Source organism: Empidonax traillii, unplaced genomic scaffold (assembly GCF_003031625.1).
Source record: "Empidonax traillii isolate 1590-97213 ecotype Southwest subspecies unplaced genomic scaffold, ASM303162v1 scaffold852:size265239, whole genome shotgun sequence".
In the NCBI taxonomy this organism is placed as follows: Eukaryota; Metazoa; Chordata; class Aves; order Passeriformes; family Tyrannidae; genus Empidonax; species Empidonax traillii.
The window spans coordinates 137,061-154,642 of NW_020956045.1; the positions used below are offsets into that span (position 1 = coordinate 137,061).

The window sequence follows — 17,582 nt, forward strand, 5'->3', positions numbered from 1 at the left end:
TTCACTCAAAATCACCCAATTTCTATTAGAATTTCCTCACCAGCAGTGTTTTCTCATCTGCCTCTTGTTTCTCTCTTTCTTTCTTCCTTGCCAGTCCCCTGCCAGCCCCTTCCTTCTCAGGTAATTAAAGGCAGACCTGCTCTGTTACTTGTAGAACAGAAATTATTTAACGTGGTGCCCAAAAGTGGCTGGTTCATATCTGACACAGACTGACTGGCTGTTTAAAAGACCTTTCCCAGCTCAGTCTGATGGCTGAAGGCTAAGCTAAACTGAATGGTGAAGCACCTCTGAATGTTTAACAAAGAGAAGTACTTAAAATCAATTAGATGGCCATAAATATGTGAAGCTGATGTCTGACACCCCATGGTTTTAGCTCAATGTTAGCATTAATTGGCTGGGAGTCAGCAATATTTGGGCAATATGTCAAAAGTTGTTTCTTGACACTGCACATATTTTGAAGGCATTGCCTTCTTAGTGCACTGCCTATGCTGAGGAGCAATTTAACCACTACACTCTGGTTTTCTGCCATTCCATCGTCAATTCAGGAGCCTGGTGGGTAACCTCTCTCTGTGATTGGAAGCAGCAAAGAGAAAGGCCCTAATCCTGATTCCCAAGTGTTCAGTAGTACTAATCCAGGTGAGGGTGAACTTCCACAGAAACTCAGGTGAAAATGCCTCACTAGGGTAATACGAGGCTGTGGGACAGAGAGGAGACAAGACACTGCTCAAGGCTACATAGGTGGATGCTGAACAGTCTTCACTCCTTGTTACTTCATGGTCCCTTTCTTGCACAAGCTTCTTGTGCTGCAGTGGATCAGGCTAGAAGCCAGTTTTCTTCCTGCCTGCTTCGTCTGTCAAAGCACTTCACTGAACCGTGGTGACTTCTGGGGACAGTGAGGGTGGAACAGATGACTGAGGGGCAGCGTATCAATACTTCAGCACAGCAGATGGTTATAATGTCCCACGGGTCCATCTATGCATGAATCTAATTGCTAGATGGCACATTCTGTCAGGGTGGTCCAAAAACCCAGTATGGTCCTGTTGGAGAAGCAGACTGGGAGAGCTGAACCTGTCCTTGAAGTAATTGATAACTGGACCGTGAGAGCGACATGTTTACGCCACCCTCCGTTTCACGGCCCAAGTGGGAGATGATGGCTGCACCCTTGCTCTGCGTCCTGGCATGCCATGCAGCTGGCTCCTTCCCCCAGCAGCCTTTGCACAATTTGCATGATTGGCAGGTGCAGGCAGAAAGGCTGCCCGAGCCTCCAAGGCAGCTGGCTGGCATGCCGTCACCGGCACATCGGGGACAGGGAGAGGAGCAAGTCAGCTGCAGCCCACGGCAGACTGGAGGGCCCTGTCCCAGCCCTCCTACATCCCAGTTCAAGCAACCCCTCAGTCAGATGCAGTCCTGCTGCCTGTCTGTTTTCCTCTCGGCAGCGCTGAGGGAACCGCAGGGATGTTATTTGTCCTATTTAACAAAAAAATTTTTAAAAAATCAATGACTAATTGTTGCCCAGCTTTATAACTCTGATTCCTATATCCAATTCATATTTATATTACAACTGATCTTAGTTTTCTCATCTTGCAGGAGCTGAATACAAATGTATGTTTTTAGACTCCTAGGGCTGGCCTCATGTCAAGAAAATAAGCATTTTCTCTTGTCTGCAACTCTGCGGTCGCCAAGGACGAGTAACTGCTCCATCAGTGTGGGATACTGTTGTCATATCCTTGAGATTTTCAAGGGGGGAAAATTTGCATTTTCTCTCTTATGTAAACAGTGATTCCTATTTGCCATTGACTAATGCAGCACAGCATGCAAAATGACATAATTTGTGAGCAGTCAAGAAGAAATGTTCCTCAACTGCTTGTGGCTGTTGAACCTAGTTGCAGTAGATCTGTAGTGCTCCAGAAACTGCAGGTTAAGTATTTCTAGCATCATGACTTCCCCCCACAATGGCATTATAGTGGCAAAAACCTCATATCCCTACAGGTTTCTGAAGTTTTCCATGGCATCTCCTTATTCTTCCTCTTGACATATCTCTTACTTGTTACTTAAACCTGAGATACTGATGTACATACAATTAAGTGTAACTCCTGGGTGTTTGTGTTAACTCTGACAGAATGGTTAACCTCAATTTGGTCTTTTTAAAATTATTTCTTACCAATTAATAGAATAGACTTACTGAATACAGAATGAAGTTGTATTGTAGTGAGTGTGAAAAGATGTCTTGACTGCTCTTTATTCTTGGAATTGTTAGTAATGTTGTAATTGATATTTAATTAGACCTAACAGACCCATTAAATGCTTCAACATGTAAGACCCTTTGAGTTAAGACATTTTAAAGTCTGTTAGCACACAGTGTTCTCTCTAGAAATCTGTATTAAACGAACCAATAGCAATTTATATTATGTACAAAAAAAGTTATGTTTCACGTTCCCAAAGCATTTAAAAATCCTCATAGAGCCTGACAATGTTCCTCTAAGTAATTGCATTGTTTTCTTATTCATCAAAACTTTTAAGGGTGCTCTTCCATATGAACAAGTCTGTAAGTTCTTTACTGAAGAGCAAAGAGAAGGTAAATCAGTCCTTCTGAAGTTGTGTCACAATTGTGAATGCAGTGAGAAATAGTATTGGCATCTCCTGAAGTCTTGATCTTTCTTTAGTTTCACGTTCCTATTTCACTGTTTGGTAAATGAGTACCTGAAGCCATCTTCAAATTCAAGGTGACTTAATGTATCGTGGGCTTACTATGTGAAGAAGAAATGTTGTTCAAAATAATTTTATGAGAGAGTATTTCAAGATCAAAACATCCATGCTAAAATTCAGGGTTTTCCTGATTTGGGGACCAAATACATTTCATACAAGATGAAGTCTCCCACTGACTTTATTGAGCTTTGGATGAGAGCCTAAAATAGTTTGTTAAGCATGACTTCTGTAGGATAATAACAATTTAACTGAAAATATTTTCCTGGGTATAAGCACTTTAAATGCCTTGAGAATGAATGTTCGCTGCGTGTTGGAATGCTTTGTATTAATTCACGTTTTACACATCCTCATAGTTTTAGAATTATTTCAACAGGAGAAACAAAGAAATGGACAAAGCGTAATTGAATTGTTTCTCATGTGTTTTAAGAAAGAGAAAATGTTATTTTCCTCCCTTAATGAATCATTTTGGGGTATTTCTGTGATATTGATAAATCTGCTTTAATGTGCCTCTTCAATAAATGTCACATCCCAGAGCTTGAATATATTTTTTATTGTCTGCAGTCGGGTAGTGTGAGATTCTACCAACATGCTCATGGTTCCCTAAGGGATTGCTGCTGTAGGGAAAAACTGTATATAAAGGGAAATTTCCAAATCAGCAGAAGGTAAAACGTGTAGCTCTCACAGTTTAAAGGCATGATAAACCTGAGCTGTCATGTATTGATAACTGATGTCTGATAGCTTAATTTTATCTTATTGCTCTAGATCAAGGACAAAGTGAATGATATTATTAATAAAGCCCTAATACTGAGTGAACATAGCAAAACTAATTTTATGTAAAGTTTCTAACTAATGCAGAGTGCAATAAAGACGTCACGAAGATTAATGCTTGGTGGAATCATCTAATGCTAGATAATAATTTATCTTCCAAAGTTGGCTCCAAGATAGATTCCGAGTGGCGCATTCCAGGTGGTGGTTTTTGTTCTTTTCCGTTGTCCGCAAAACGGGTTTTCATTCTTTTTGTGCCACACAGGTATGACATCAAAGACGACTACACCCTGCGCATCAAGAAAGCCATGAGCACGGACGAAGGAACCTACACCTGCATTGCTGAGAACAGAGTCGGAAAAGTGGAAGCCTCTGCTACCCTCACTGTGCGAGGTGAGCGTTCCCACGGAGGGAGGGCCTGTGTCCTGTGTGGATAAACTGTTCCCTGATGGAATGGGCCATATCCTCCCCTGGCGCTGGTTGGGTTTCACCTGCCCTTTGCAACCGCGGGCGTGGCGCTGAATTTACATCGCGGGTAAAATCCTGGTCCTGGGGATGGCTCAGGCAAAATTTTAATTGGCTTCAATGGGATAGGAAGTCCCTGCAGTTAAAGAACTGTTCCAATGTGTTTTTACTGAAGAACAGATGCATATACATGCATAAGCAAGCACCACATAACCGTGGGCATATGTGAGCCATCAGTTCAGGCCATTATTCAAGTTTCTTTCTTTAAGAGGTATAAGGAGTATTGTAACTATATTAATGGCAAACACCATGCAGATAATATTTTTATATGATTAGCTCTTCTATAATTAAACTCTCTACCATTACCCTTTATCTGCAAGATAAACTGTAGCCAAAGGAAAGGGAAAATCCTAATTAAATTTTGTGAGCATTGCAAGGTAAAGACTAACATGTTCTCTCTTAAAGTGTTTGTGGTCTGTAGTACCCACTCAGAGTTTATGTGCTGCTGTTTGATTTGGTAAGGAGGCTTTAAGGCTGGTAGAATAATGAGCTGACAAAATATTTTTTGTGACAGTAGATACAGACATGCTAAAGATTATGGGGAGAGAAAAAGTTTGTAGGTTAATATTTCCATATGAGTAAACAGAATATAATAGTTATTACTACATACCAAAAGATAAGCAGCAATTTGGCACAATGGATATCATGCAGACACTATTTCACAGTTTAGTGGTGCATGCTGACGGTTTTCAGTAGAGCTGTGAAAGGTTAATAAAAACATTTTTAGCTTTATCTGTCCTCTTCTTTTCATACACATTAAATCAAATGTTCAAAGTCTCAATGGATTGCTTTATTAGAACTGGGGTCAACTGACCCAAGAGGCCAGCTTCCATTTCCATCCATTTAATGCATGGACACAGTTCAGTTTAATTTGCTGAATTCAAAGGAAAAAAAAAAAAAAAAAGGCACCGAGTGTCTTTGTAGGGGGAGAGATCTTAGTATGTAACAAAGAAAAGAGAGTATTGTGATAATCTATCTGCTGAAATACTGCCTCAGTGTTCACTTTAAACCATTAGTGACAATGCAGCTCTTCCAGTTTTAAGCTGAAGAAATAGGTTTACCTGCTTATGTAAGAGATTGTTCCTCTGTATTGGAACATGAGGAAAAGAGTCACCACAGCGAACTCCCAGGAATAGTCTCACTCTGTTCCTTTGTCACAGGCAGGATCACAGTATCCCATAAATCTGGTAACCAATTCACTAGCCTTTAAACACCCCTGGAACTGTGTCCACTGTATCCATTACTGGAGCAAGCCTTTCAGGTTTGCTACCCAGACTTGTGATATAAACAATAGTTAGAACCGAGATAAAAAATCCTTTGAAATCACCCAAGCTTGAACACGATGAAAAGTGGGGGGGGAAAAAAATCCCAAGGAAATATATAATTTAATCGATTTTCCGACATAAAAGCAGATTTTTATTATCTTTATTGTCTTATTATTTATATTTCCCACATAAAAGCAGTATTTTTCCCCCTGGGTTTGTCCTTTACAGTCAAATACATAATATTTATACAACTCTGAGGAAGCCATGATACTATGATCTTATTGAATGTTCAGGGGATGACAGAAAATGAAAAAAGGGAAGACATTTACCAGAGAAGTCTATTACTCTGAATTTTCTGAAAACAAAGGACTAGGAAAACTCCCTTTGACTTTAAAGGGACCATGAGCAATGGTCTTTTTAATTTAAGTCTTAATTCTGAATTCTTCAACTTCCCACAGTTTTATCTGACACTACTTTTACTGTAACCACTTGCCACGTAGAGGAGCAAAAACACGTAGCATTTCAAAATTTACCTTAAGGGTGCCTTTTGGTCCTTGCAGGTGCCAGGTGGTTGCATATGAAAACCTGACAGCAGTGCAATCCTTAGCTCCCAGATAGGAAGGTTGAATTACACTGTCACAAACAACACCAGAAGCTGAGTTCATGCCCTCTCTTGGAAAGATGCGTATCGCTTACACCTCATCTTTCTGCAGAAGGAGGAATATGTTCATAATTCTCAAAGCCAAAAAGCGTTCCAATAGATGACGGGTGAGAAAGGGCAGCAGGCTCGAAACAGTTAAATGAAATGGATATCCCAAAGTAGGGATAGAGCCATGGAAAGATTGGAACTAAGAAGGTCCTTGCATGCTCTGTTACCTCTGAATCTGCATGCCTTATGTTTGACCCTAGCCTGCACATAAGCACATAGACTTGGTAATCTTCTTAAAAAAGAAAAAAAAAAAATTGTGCTGTTGCTCAGAAATGTGTAACTATTTCTGCTGCTGAAACAAGGGAAGCTTTGCCTACACAGATGTAACCTGGAGTCAATTTTATGTACAACTTTTCAGCTTCTCTGAAAGGGATGTCTATATTTTATTAACAAGGGACTGGCAGCCCTATTCCCTAGCACAAGTGTAATGAAGGGCTGTTGCTATAATCGAGAAATCACTTGTTGCAGCAGCAACTTTCAATCTTGATATCAACCTGAAACAGTATTAACCTGTCTATCATTTAGCAGCGATTTTTTTAGGAAGTAGAAGTTACCTAAGGAGTGGTTTGGGAGGTTCTGGGTTGAAGTCCCTGCGGCCATTTCAGCCTATTTGTTATATTTTCATCAGCAATGTCAGTGAGGAAAAAAAAAAACCTGTGCTGTAAGCTTTCATGTCCTTATTGAATGAGAAAAACTGTCCTGGGCTTTCTGTAGCCCTTACTGCTGTACTGACTGGTCATGCTTAAAATTCAATTGGTATTTGTCTCAGAAAACAAAGGCCTTGCATCTACTGGCATGACATTCGGCAGTGTGCGGCTTAAACTGATGTGTTCATCGGGCTCTAAAAGTTTGTGCTAATGCAATGCAATTTTTCTTTTATCAGGCATTAACAATGATACTTGATGATGGCATGCGAAGATAATAAAAATGTTTCTCAGAGAATGTTTCCAGTCAGCTTGTTCAGATGCTGTGCTCAAGTAAATGGGATAATAGTGGCACGTGACTGGACAATAACAACAGTAAACATTTTTACTTAGGCTGTCATTTGAGGGGTTAGCAATCATGGTAGTATCCATAGTGGAAGGTAACATTACACGTCATGCATTCTGACAGATATTCTTTTCTTTTTTTAATTTCTTTTTTATGTTCTCACTACACCATTGTAATGTCAACAGCTCGCCCCGTTGGTAAGTAACCATCCTTCTATCCATTTTAGCATGGCTTCATGCAGTGCTTCATCTTTCATTTGCAACAGCATTTAACTGGCTGAAATGAGCAGCCAGCGCTTAATAGTTGTAACTGTCTAACACCAGGCAAGTGATTTTGACTGACAAAGTGCTGTTTCTGATCTTTGTATTTTCTGCTGTGTCGTGTATAAACTCATTTTGCCAAATCACCAACGAGTGCCAATCAGAGAAAAGGGGTGGGTGTGGTGATACTGAGCCAAAATCACTCATTTAGATGTTTTTAATGGTCTGTTTGTGGGCCTGGTATAAAAGCCATTGAAATCAAGAGAAAGGATTGTACTGACTTTGGTGAGCTTCTACCAGGCCCAAAACCATCAGCTCATCATGCTTTTATTGCACAGCAGTAACAGCGCAGGCTTTGCATGTCCCGTCTTTCTTGTGTCTTTCAAAGAGCTCTGAAATGAAGTGGTCCTGAAATCAAAGAGGGGATGGAGTAGATTTCTGTACTTCTTAAGAAAGTTCATCATTGATTTTTGCCTTTGGGTCATCTTGGAGTGCAGCTTGAAGTGCACCATATAGGATGCAGACTGTTTTGAAAAACAAGTCCTGAGGAAGACAACCTCTGAATTTTTCATTCTCCCACTGAAAATTTTCCTATGCCTTTGAAATTGTGAAAATGTATAAAAATACAGCCAAGCATAATGGAAATTTTGCAACTGTCAGTAGCTGAAATTCACTTTTGGTGTTCAGAAATATCCTGAACATACTATTTAATATTCTTTCATGGATGGTTATTCTGTGCCTGTATGGAGTTAGTTTTAATGAGTTACCCTCCCCCTCTGATTTTTATAGTTTGTGTTTAAGTGTGTCTTTCAGAATAATATAGTTACTCTGATTTTTTTGGATTAGTGTAAAAAGTTGGTACTGCTGTTTATGGAGATTGCTGAGGGGCTTGATCTTTTTTTGTTTAGTCAAAACTTTTGTTAGGTATGTGTTTGACTAAAGTCTGTGAGTTTGAAGTTGTCTCAGCTCTTCACTGTTCCAAGTTTAGGGGAAGAAAGGTTGGAGTAATTAAAAGATAAAACCCAGCTTAGGCCTCTGTTTCCAGAACTAAGGTGATCCCATCTTATTAGCTTGCTTGAACTAGCAAACACAGAGCAGAGTCAAATACCTCCACAGTCACAGCATGGCTTATCCAAGCCCGGAGAATTCCCTGTGCAGAATAGAAATTCACTCTTCTCCACCTGGGGTTTTGATAGCAAGCTTTAAATCCAAATCACTGCTGTATTGCTTTGGCATTACGCTGGTTCTTAAGAAATTAATTCCCAAGGGGTTGTAGCAGGGTAAAGATGGAGTAAACTTGCAAGAAAATTTTCCTTTTCTTAGAAAGTGGAGTATAAATTTAGTGTGCTTTTAAGGTAAATCTTTCATGTCAGGGGATGCTGCTTCTTCATGCACTAAGAAATGCCGTAAGATTAAAACTATTTTACTTCTAGGTATTTTTCTCACTTTGCTGGTTCTTAAAAAAAAAGGCAAGGAAAAAAATATCACAAAGTAGAGACTGTTTCAGGCTGTGTGAAAGCCCCATGAAACAGATGACTGGAGATTCACAAGAAAATGATAGGTTTCAGCAGTGTTGATGGTGTCTCATTTCAGAGCACTGATTCTTTTTTAAGACTTTTCAGGCCATTGAGTCATCCCTGATTCCATCTCCAAAGCTTATACAGCAGCTCTTGGTCTCCAGTTACTTTATGTCCAGGTATATGATCCCTTTGTGTGATCATGCTGTGCTCAATTTCACATATTCCCTGTCTAGGCTATTTTATTTTGTTGCATGAGAACATTCTTTTATGTAATTTATTCAGGAAGCTAAAATTAGAGTGGTTGATCTGAAAATAATTATTCTATGGGTGAAATTATTTAATTTCAAAATTACCTTTATGACTTGTGAAAAGATTGTTGAGTAAATAAATCCAACCCCAAAGATATTGGCATACAGAACTCCCATACAAGTGTGTATGTCGTGATTGCTGTGTAGGAGCAGATCGGTGTCTGCCAATCACTTTTATCAGATCCTGTACCTGCAGACAATGATAGTGTCTACCTTTATGGACTTTTGTGCTTAAATACCTGAAATCAAACTGTTTCTACAGTTCATAGCTCTGTTCCACTCAAGGCCAGGCAAAGCAGGCAGCTACCTAACCTGTTTGGGTTTTTTTAAAATTTAAAACCTGGTAAGGCAAGCCAAAGTAGCTTCCCTCTCCACCAAGAAACCCACGTGATCCTCTGTTAAAATTGTCATTTGACAAGAATGGTGAGTCAAATAACATTTGTAGCATTTTTTTTTATTCAGGAAGTTAACTGGAAGGCAGAGCAAAAATACCTCTCCTTGCCGAAAGGAAGCTAAAGCAAACACTACTTAATGTTATTAAGCTCACAGCTCTCTAGGAGATTGACATTTTAACAGAAGTATATTTATATATTTATGTATTTGTTAAAGTGTAGGGGAGCTATTTAAAAGTTTATATTCTTTCGTGACACCGGAGAATTATCTGGGTATTTCTACCTTTCATCACTGTCTCTAATTCAAAGCAGACATGCTTTGTCTTTATTGTGCTTTAAACAAGACCAAACAATTCTTTTTTTTTACAATGTCTTGTCACTGAAAAGTAGAGAAATTTTTAATGTTCCAGGATTGTAATTCTGGTTGCAAGTGGAATAATTTTCGTTTTCTGGTGAGTTTTTGGCTGTTTCAAATATTTCTATTCTGTTAGGTGTGATATTTTTATTTAAATTTCAGCTTGAGCGAAAATTCAGGAGTGGGGTTGCCAGTGACCATCTTTGGTTCAAGCAGCTATTAACAAATGGTATAGACTACACAGATAAAATGAGGCATGGTGCTGCCCGAGGTGGATGGCAGCTGGTGAATTTAACAGCTCTGTGCCAGGTTATTCATCATGGTTGACTTTGCTGCTAGGAGTAAATGCGTTGCCCGTTTCTAAAATAGATGTTCTCTTATTTATAACCTTTTGAAAAGATTTCTGACAGGATTTGCAACAGATGGGTTTAGGAAACAAGATAATATCCCTATTTAGACCTTTTCTAGCGTTATTTCACTCATTAGATGGGTTTTTACAGATGAATTTTCTCATTTTTGCATTCTGCTGTATTTCTTATGGCAGCTGGGCAGGAGAATAGCTGCTAAAAGAAGCAAAATAGTTGGGAAGAATCCAGAAGTTTCATATATTCCCATTGACAGGGACACTCGTTTTAGTAGCAGTTACATACTGCTCTGAGACAAAAGACCTTCAAACAGAAGATCTATGAAGATCTGTCTGATGTCCCAGTTACTTTTTTAATAATAATTCAAAAAGTCATTCAGGTGACAGAGGACTACTCAGTGTGCAAATTGATTTCAACTAAGTCCAAGTGAAAATTCAGTTCTTTGCATTTCGGTTACTTTGCAGTTAGTCAAGTTTACTCAGTTTGTTGTCATATGCTATAACTCATCTTCCCAGAAAGAAGTAAAAAGCTGGACAGTTTTGCCACCTGGATAAAAATCAAGTGTTTGGAATTAAGTAAACAAGTAAAGGGAGACCAAGTTACAAAATCTTAACTTCCCTACTGTGTTGGAGAAGAGACAAACAGATAAGACACCTGACAGGAATTTTCCAAATTTCTCATTAATGAAATGTAGTCTATTCACATTTAAGTGAAATGTGACTCTATGATTCATTTCACTCGGAACTGGGAAGTTTTCACAACATAAATCAGCCTGGCATGACTTAATGGTCTATTAAGGATGGTACAGCATGAAACGTAATAGAAAGGGCTGTATTTTAAACAAAGCTGGTTTAGGTGTTGTGACTAGAAATTACATTGCTCAGATGGTTCAGATTGGTATGTGAGAGAGAATTCTCTTTATTCTCCTTCATCCCAGCTCTTTCAGGGAAAGTCTATGTAGGATGAATGCTCTTTATTACAGTCATGAACGTATCCCCTTCACTTGAGACGCTGAGGACTTATAAAATATCAGTAATGTCGATTGGTGTGTGACAGAAGAGATGAGATCATGGCTTGGCACTACGGTGCCATCTTTCATTGGCAGAAATCTCTAATCTATATCAAAATGTGCTGTGTTGTCTCTCAGCTACTACTTAAAGAAATTTTCAGAAGAGGATTAAGGACGCCAAGGGACACTAAGCTTTTAGGATCTGCTTCTTCCTTAAATGAAAGAATAAGACATGATCATTGTTTAAAAAAACAGGCAAATTCTTCAGATTAAAGAAAAAAAGGTTGCCATAAAATGGAACTCAAGTTTCTTTGTATACCAGTAGGAGATTAAAATACAGAGCTACCTTGTTCTGATATTTAGTAGGCTTTTAAAGACCAGTCTAAAAATCTTGAAGTCCTTAGTATGTCTACTTTGGCAAAAGCTGAACTGAAGTTGAATCAAAAATTTCGAGTGTTGTAGAAATAGACTGTTTGCAGTGTGGGGGCCAGAATGGCTCTGCAAGTGGACGCTGAGCACATTAACCACCATGCGTTTAAGTGCCGGTCCACAAAACTCATCTTCATTTCCAGCTTCTCCAAATCTTCTTGGGTTTGCCAGATAGAGGTCAGAACAGAAAAACAGAAGATCTGATAGAGGATTCTTCTTCAAAGATAAGCACGAAAAGTGACAGTGTGTGTTCTTGAATTATTAGCATGTCATACTGTGGCATCCTGCTCGTTCCACTGTGGCTCCAAGTGCCAGTTCTCATGCTGTTTCTCTTAGGGAAAACCCACTTACAGCAGATCCTGGAAATGATCAAGCACCCTATTTTTAATTTTTTGTTCTTTAATTGCTGAACTCTAGCTTGGGAAAATTTTAAGAAGTTTAATATATACATTTTTTTAACTTTGCCAAAACATGCTCAAATCACAGGAACAGTTTTCTTACTTCAGTGGCTTGTGAGTATCTCCATAAGACTTTGAAGATCAGTGCATAAGAAGGATCTTTAGATGTGTTGGTCTCCCCAAACTTTTCCTTTCCTTTTTGTAAAAGGAGAAATCTCTTACTTTACTTCTAGAGGAACGTGAAAATCAATACAATAATCCATTCACTTTTCCTTTTACCTTCTTCTCTCAATTGCTGCCATCTATAATGCAGTTTGGATACGATCTGAGTGTTATTCAACACCAAAACTACTGTATGCCCTACTCCTTGAGTGCCGGCGTTGTCAGTCAGAATAAGCAGTCATTTTTATTCCTCAGTCCTTTTCCTCTCTTCGTTTAACAGTGGCCCAAATTGAGCAGAGTATCTCCTCTCAGACTTATTTATTCTCAAGGGTAAACAAACCAGGAATTTGTCATCTTTCTTGCTATAGACAGAGCCTATTATCCTCTCCAGGCTCTTTACTCTTTTCATCATCTCCTTAGCTCTTCTCTTCAGCACGTGAATTCATGTTTTTTTGAAGGAGATAACCAGATTACACTCATTATTTTGATGAAATCTTACTGTATCAGCAAGGGGTATGCTTTTCCTTTCTAAACATATTACCAGCAAACCCTCCTGCTTTCTCCCGTGAAAAGGGGAATCAAGGCAGATTACATGTCTTTTTGTTGGCATAATTTGTTTTGTTTAGTAAACTCACAGAAGGTAGAGTAGCACAAGCCATCCCCTTATGGTACAGTTTACATAAGCAAACAGGCTAAAGTGTTAAGATTTTTGGAGTGCACATTTCTTCTATCTAAATGGAGCAAAAGTTACATCCTGAATCTCAGACACTTGAGAAAAAAAAAAAGAAAAAAAAAAAGCATTATCTAAAGTCAAGTCATTGTTATGGAATAATGAAGTTATTGGGCAGAAGAATCAGTGCTCCCTCTCTTTATATGCATCAAAACTAAGTGAAGGACTTTCTAGAGGGAATTTCCCAGCAGCACCTGTAGGGTGAAGGAGCTGCTTAAAAGAGATGACTGGACAAGATAGAATAAAAGAGAGATATGTGATTAAACAAGAACAGGCTACAGTCTAATGCTGAGATGAAATTAAGACCAGATATTTAAACTAAATATTTAAATGCAGTATAAAACAAAGAGGAGGAGAAGATCAGGAAAACTGCTGTTGATGAACTGAGAGTATTGGAAATGGGGGTGGGGGAGCAGAAAGTAGACGTCTTTCTCTGCGGCTGTATAAGACACAGAGTTGGATTCTTTAAAATTATTCTCAGAGTTTTGTCTTATTAACATTAGTCCTAGGGAAGAAGGAGGAACAATTTTTTTTTTTCCCACTATGAAGATTTATCCCGCTTCATTCTTTTGGGTCATTCAGGGATAAAAGAGAGATTCTACATGTCAAAATATATAGGACAGTTAGTGGTTTTTATTTATTGATTCTCTAGACTTCTTTCACCTCTTGCAAAGAAAGGAAAAAGTGTTTATGCTTCCATGCTTTAAGAGATTATCTGCTCCAGTGTTTCAGAGCAACTTAAGGATAAAAATGTTGTTATATGTGAAATTCAGAACCTGAATTTAAATTGAAAATTAGAACAATTAGTATGAAGGAAGGTTTAGCATTCTCAGATGATTGAAGTGTGGTCTTTTCACACAGTTGTGGTTTTACATGGTTCATCTGAAAACAGCAGACAAACTGTAACAAAAAAAAGGAATTTCTCACTTTCCATGAGACAAGAGCAGAATGAAGGACACTTGCAGGAGAACTGGTCCTGGTAATAAACTTGTTGAGACCCCACTTCCCACCCTCTCTACCTCTTGCTCTGATATCCTAGCTATGGATTACTGGGACCTCCCTGTGTTATGGGAAGCTGCTTTTCAGAAGACTCCAAACCAAGCAGTTGCTATAACACTTCCACCCATGTCATTTTTAAATAATATCATGAGTCTAGTGAAGGGCCTCATGAATCATTTGTTAAGCCCATAACCTGCCCATTCCTCCAGTTTTTTGGCAAAACCATTCACCCGAAGAAGAAATCACGAAACAAAGAAAACACTATAAATGAACAAGCAAGAGGACTTAGTTTAAGAAAAGAATTCTCACAAAATGAGATCTGTGTATTTGTTTCAAAGACCACTGCAGTCATGCAGCCTAGAGAATATTTATAGATTCCTATGTTAACATGATACTCATGGCAGATTATAAAAGGAAACTCAATTTCCAGGTAACTCAGTTATATCTTGCATGCTAAAAAGTTACTGCCTTCCCTGTGTGTGAACACAGCTATTCATTGGAGCACACCATAAAATTATGTCTTTTCCCTTTAAAGAGAATGATCATCCTCAGCTTCCATTAGTTTATCCCTGATAAGAAAGATCTGAATTAGTAATAGGCCTAAGTTGTCTCAGTCTTCTGTAATGGCTCCTGTGTCAGGGGCTACACCCTTGATTTATCATTAGTCATAGCTAATAGTGCACTAATAACTTTGTGTCCTAACAACTACACATCACTTTCAGTACCCATTAAGAAGATCTAAATTTATGAGGGAAGAACTGCTGAATCAGCCCAGGTTTCTAGTGTTTGAGACTGCTTACACTTTCTGTTTTCTTCTATTTACTCCAGCAGCAATAGTAGCCTTGCAAAACACCTTGCAAAACTTGTAGATTTTTGCATCTGCACTTTTTGGCAGCTCATGCCATGCTAAAGGCAAACATTGTTACAAGGTGTGTGAGTAGGATCTTACAGGGTTTTTTTCATTTGTATCACAAAAGTACCTGAAATTCCAATATCTGCCAGACCTTCTAGACAGATTTAACCAATGACACACAAAGTTAGAGGATCATTATTTTCTTTAAAGAGTTCCTGCACTGGCTTTCAATTATCTAACCTGCTATCAGGATCTAGCAAAGCAATCCTACAGATAAGTAGTCCTACTCCAGAGGTGATGTCAAGGGTTACCTCCCTTTTCAAAATACATACTACTTCACCTGGAGCTCTGGGGGCTTCTTCTATCCACTGTGTAAATGTTTTAGAGGCAAGTCTTGATCAGTATTTGGTAAGAGTTCCACTGAGTTTGATCTCTTAAAATATCTGTGCGTATCAAAACCTGCTGTAGTGGCCACATGAATGCTGTCACTGTGATAAGGATTTGAGAGGAGCACTGAGATACCAGCTTCAAGTCTTTGTGGGCTGTGTAAAAGAAGATTGGGATGTTAGTGGGGTTTCAGAAGTCAAAAGGCAATTTGGGGAAGGTGACGTTATCACTCTCTTGCCTGAGCTACTGAGTATTGTACCAAGCCTAACTTTGATTGTCCAAACGAAATTAGTTTATCCTTGCAAATGTACAGTGCTGAAAAAGAATAGGAGATGGGAATCTCTAGGTTGCTCTGCTGTCTCTTTCCTGCTGGAAGCAGAACTGAATCTCGGTGCTTTACCAGCCAGTGTCTTTCTTCTTGTTCCTCAAGGCTTTTCCTCTACCATTATCTGAGTTTTGCTTAGGATATTTACAAGTCAGCATATTTCCCTTTGCCCCCTATGAACCGGTAATAGAAATATATTTATGGATAATAAACAATTCCAGTTTAAAATGAAGCACTCATCTTTATCACTTTAGCTTGCCTATGTAATCTTCATGATGAATTTCATGTGCAGTTCACTATCAACTGAAATTAGTCGTAATTAAAGGTTGTCAAATCTGTAATTTAAGCCCTTGAAATTTGTTGCTGTCACTCTTTTCCTGTAATATATTATTTTTTCAATGGGTTTGATCCAAAGACTGTGCAAGCCAATAGGAGAATTTCTACCAGTTTCAATGAAGTTTGAATAAAGCTTCATATTCTATGGTAGAATCATAGAATTGTTTAGGTTTGAAAATCATCTATACATCTTTTAAATACCTCTAGGGATGGTGACCCAGCACTTCCCTGGGCAGCCTGTTCCAGTGCTTGACGATCCTTTCAGTGAAGAAATTTTTCTTCAAATCCGATCTAAACCTCCTCTGGCACATCTTGAGACCATTTGCTCTTCTATATCATTTGTTACCTGGGAGAAGAGAATGACCCACACCTGGCTACAATCTCCTTTCAGACAGTTGTAGAAAAAATCAAGTCTGCCCTGAGACTCTTTTTCTCCAGGCTAAACAACCCCAGCTCCCTCAGCCTCTCTTCTTAGGGCTTGTGCTCCAGACCCTTCCTCATCCAATTGCCCTTCTCTGGACATGCTCCAGCCCCTCAGTTGTTTGTAGTGAGGGGCCCAAAACTGAACACAGGATTCGAGGTGTGGCCTCACCAGTGCTGAGTACAGGGGGACAATCACTGCCCTACTCTTGCTGCTCACACTAGTTTTGATATAAGCCAGATGCCATTGGCCTTCTTGCCCCCTGGGCACACCCTGGATCATGTTCAGCTGCTGTTGACCAGCATCCCCAGGTCCTTTCCCACCAGGCATCTTTCCAGCCTCTCTTCCCCCAGCCTGCAGCACTGCAGGGGGTTGTTGTGATCCAAGGGCAGGACCCAGCACTTGGCTTTGTTGAGCCTCACACAATTGGCCTTGGCCCGTTGATCCAACCTGTGGCAGTAACGATACTGGAGTAAAACTTGCTGCAATATCTACTTTTACCTAAAATCAACAATATAATGTATGGGCTGGGGAGCAAGCTACGATAATAAAATTCCCTTAGGATCACTGAATTCAGCATGAACCACAAATCACAGGGTCAGCTGAGAAAACTGTGTCACTGGAAGAAAATGTTGTTAGGGCTTGATATGGGTTCAGTGCAGTTTTTGCTATGAATTCACGTTTTTATGTGGCAATTTTCCCTTCCCCTTCTTAGTCTTCTGCCACATTTCTTATCAGATGACCAGAGTTCACCTAAGAAGGATGAACTCACTGTCTCAGTCATGCTTCTCTACATCAGCAGCTCCTATCAGCTCAGTGTAACCTTTAGCATTCAGTAACAGTACTGGGAAAGAAATGCATGCAATCCATCCCATCAGATTAGAGGTTCTGCTAACTATTAAGATTGAAGAAGAGTTGAGATAATTTGAAATAATTTGAAGTGGTTTTTTTTTTTTTTTTTCATGAAGCTCTTTAACACTGGGCAGAGGCTACCTTCATATACATTTATTAATAGAATAAAAGATCCATAAACCAACATCCCAGAAAGAGTACAACAGAAAACAGAAATGCATCCTTCCCATTTTGAACAACATGACTAAGGCTCACCAGTGCTCATGCTCCTCTATCTCCATTTTAATCCTTGCAGCCTAATACTGTTCTGTGCTGTAAAAACAGTTCTGAACATGATGTGATTAACCTTGGGGTCCCCCCATCCCCTCATCTCAAAGCCCCCTCGTACACGGCCTGTGCTTTCTATTCATGTTCAACCATCTGATTTCCATATCATCCCGCTCAGCCTCACGAGCGGCTATTAGCATAACAGAGCTTTAGCTTGTGACATTGATTGAAGCCAGCGCTTACTGAATGCAGTA

The 17,582-nt window shown here is 39.3% G+C and overlaps 1 protein-coding gene across 1 annotated transcript in view; it reads left to right on the forward strand.

Moving 5' to 3' along the window:
• The window catches only part of ROBO2 (roundabout guidance receptor 2), a 148,432-nt gene that overhangs the window by 22,921 nt on the left and 107,929 nt on the right, over nucleotides 1-17,582 (forward strand). Inside the window, exons 5-6 of the mRNA XM_027902214.1 lie at nucleotides 3,737-3,864; nucleotides 7,146-7,157. Of these exons, the coding sequence (XP_027758015.1) occupies nucleotides 3,737-3,864; nucleotides 7,146-7,157 (140 nt within the window). The remainder of the gene's footprint in view (nucleotides 1-3,736; nucleotides 3,865-7,145; nucleotides 7,158-17,582) is intronic.